Genomic DNA, 2,335 nt, shown 5'->3' on the forward strand with positions numbered 1-2,335 from the left:
GACTGTCTTAGTCAGCATGGGTTGCTATAACAAAATACCATAGCCTGGGTGGCTTCAACAACAGAATTTACTTCTCACAGTTCTGGAGGTTAGGAAGTTCAAGATCTAGGACTTTGACCTTGCCCTCATGTGGTGAGGGGGTGAGGGAGCTCTCTGGTGCCTCTTATATGTGTACACTAATCTCATTCATGAGGGTCTGCCCTCATGCCCCAGTCACCTCTCAAAGGCCCCACCTCCTAATACTATCACCCTGGTAATTAAGTATCAGTGTATGAATTTGGGGGACTGTAGACATTGAAACCATAACAAGCACTTTTCTAAAAGATCAGGGAGTGAGTAAGTACCAGAGCTAGGACCTCAATTCCACCTCTCGGTCATCTTGCCTTCACTCTGCTCCATGATGGCTGCCTCCTAGAGTGGTGGGAGCCTCGATGTTTTATATTCTCTCATGTGTTGTGTATTGGAGAGAGTTCAGGCTTTATGAATACATCTGGATTTGTTGACTTCTAGCTTTGCTGGTAACCAGCTGTGACCTTGAGTAAGTTACTTCATCTCTGAGCCTGTTTCCTCTTTTTGAAAAGGGAGTTTAAAATGCTGTTTTGGGTTGGGCATGGTGGCTCATGCCTGTAATTCCAGCACTTTGGGAGGCTGAGGCTGAGATGGGAGGATCACTTGAGTTTGGAGTTCGAGACCAGTCTGTGCATCATAGTGTGAGATCCTGTCTCCTCAAGAAATTAAAAAATTAACTGGGTGAGGTGGCGTGTGCCTGTGGGCCCATCTACTCTGGAGGCTGAGGTGGGAGAATTGCTTGAGCCTGGGAGGTGGAGGCTGCAGTGAACTGTGATTGGGCCCTATCCCGGGTGGCGAGTGAGACCTTGTCTCAAAAAAAAGAGAAAAAAAATGCTGCTTTGCACCCCTTTCATGTCATGGTGTCATGGCTAACATAGAATGCCCTGGTTGTTTGCTGTTGGAGGGCGTGGGCCTCGGGGCTCCCTGAGGACTCCTTCCATCTTCAACTCGTTCTCTGTGCACCTGTTAGCAAGCTGTGGGCCAGTCCCTGCCATGTACCATTGTGTGGGTAAAAGTAAATAAAATGTCTACAGTGTCTGAGAACAAAATGAATGACATGGGTTAGCTCTTTCTAATAAATGGTAAAACCGAATATTCTAATTTTCAGTTTTGTTATACTTCCATCACATGCTTTTGTTTTTTGTTTTTGATTTTCTGTTTTAGGCAGCCTTGCCTTCTCTAACAAACCCCCCTTCTCTAAGTCCCATCCGACGAAAGGGGAAGGAGAAAGAACCAGGAGAACAAGCATCTGTACCGTTGAGTCCCAAGAAAGGCAGTGAGGCCAGTGCAGGTAGGAAACAGTGTGGGGGAGGGAGGGGCAGGAGTGCAGCATCTGTCATGTAGCAACATAGGAGTTCAGTAACTTGGTGTTTCAGAGAAATATAATACACATCAGTAAAGTGAGAGAAGGTTTCTCCAGGTGCGGTTCAAGATATTAGAAACTAATGACTAATATACACAGACCACCTTTTGGTCTGAAGCATCTGTAAGTGCCACCTGCTGACATGCAGACCCTGCAGCCTCCAGGCTTCCAGCCCCAGCACGGAGCCTCACTCTCCTGTGCTTCCCTGGTTGCAGGTGAGGGCTGGAGAGGCCTCCTGATTTTCAGTAAGGAAAGTGGTGTAGATGCTTAGGAATAGATATAGTGGGTGAAAAAATTGATTCTGATATGTCAAAAATTCTGATTGGAAATGGAATATTTACATTTTGAAGAGCTAAAGGAGAGATGAAGTGGAGATAAAGTCATCTGAGTTGGAGGAGCTTAAACCATTCACAAGTTTGGAGGACCTTTTTTACACATGAAAAGGTCAGAACAGAAGGGGCTAGGATTTAGTTGTGACTGCGGTTTTTCGAATTCCCATCCATACGCTCTTGGAGGGCAGTGGCAGGGGCAGGAGAGGAGCCTGGCAAAGCATGAAGTGACTGCTGCTGCCTCTGCTATCTGGGTCGCCCGGCTGCCTGTCTGTACAGTCTCCCTCCAAACCCATTCTCACGCTGTCTCTTGATGCCCAGGGGCCAGTGATGGTTCTCCCATTTGTTTTGTGTATATAGCATTTATATCAAGGCTATTTATTTATTTAGAGACAGAATCTTGGTCTGTCGCCCAGGCTGGAGTGCAGTGGCGCAATCTCGGCTCATTGCAAGCTCTGCCTCCCAGGTTCAAGCAATTCTCTTGCCTCAGCCTCCCAAGTAGCTGGGACCACAGGTGTGCACCACTACACCTGGCTAATTTTTTGTATTTTTTTTTTTTTAGTAGAGACAGGGT

General features: G+C 46.8%; 1 protein-coding gene across 1 annotated transcript in view; it reads left to right on the forward strand.

Moving 5' to 3' along the window:
* Nucleotides 1-2,335, forward strand: part of HTT (huntingtin) — a 188,082-nt gene that overhangs the window by 93,420 nt on the left and 92,327 nt on the right. Inside the window, exon 25 of the mRNA XM_011935439.1 lies at nt 1,234-1,360. Coding sequence (XP_011790829.1) covers nt 1,234-1,360 — 127 coding nt within the window. The remainder of the gene's footprint in view (nt 1-1,233; nt 1,361-2,335) is intronic.

Source organism: Colobus angolensis, unplaced genomic scaffold (assembly GCF_000951035.1).
Source record: "Colobus angolensis palliatus isolate OR3802 unplaced genomic scaffold, Cang.pa_1.0 Scaffold143, whole genome shotgun sequence".
Taxonomy (NCBI): Eukaryota; Metazoa; Chordata; class Mammalia; order Primates; family Cercopithecidae; genus Colobus; species Colobus angolensis.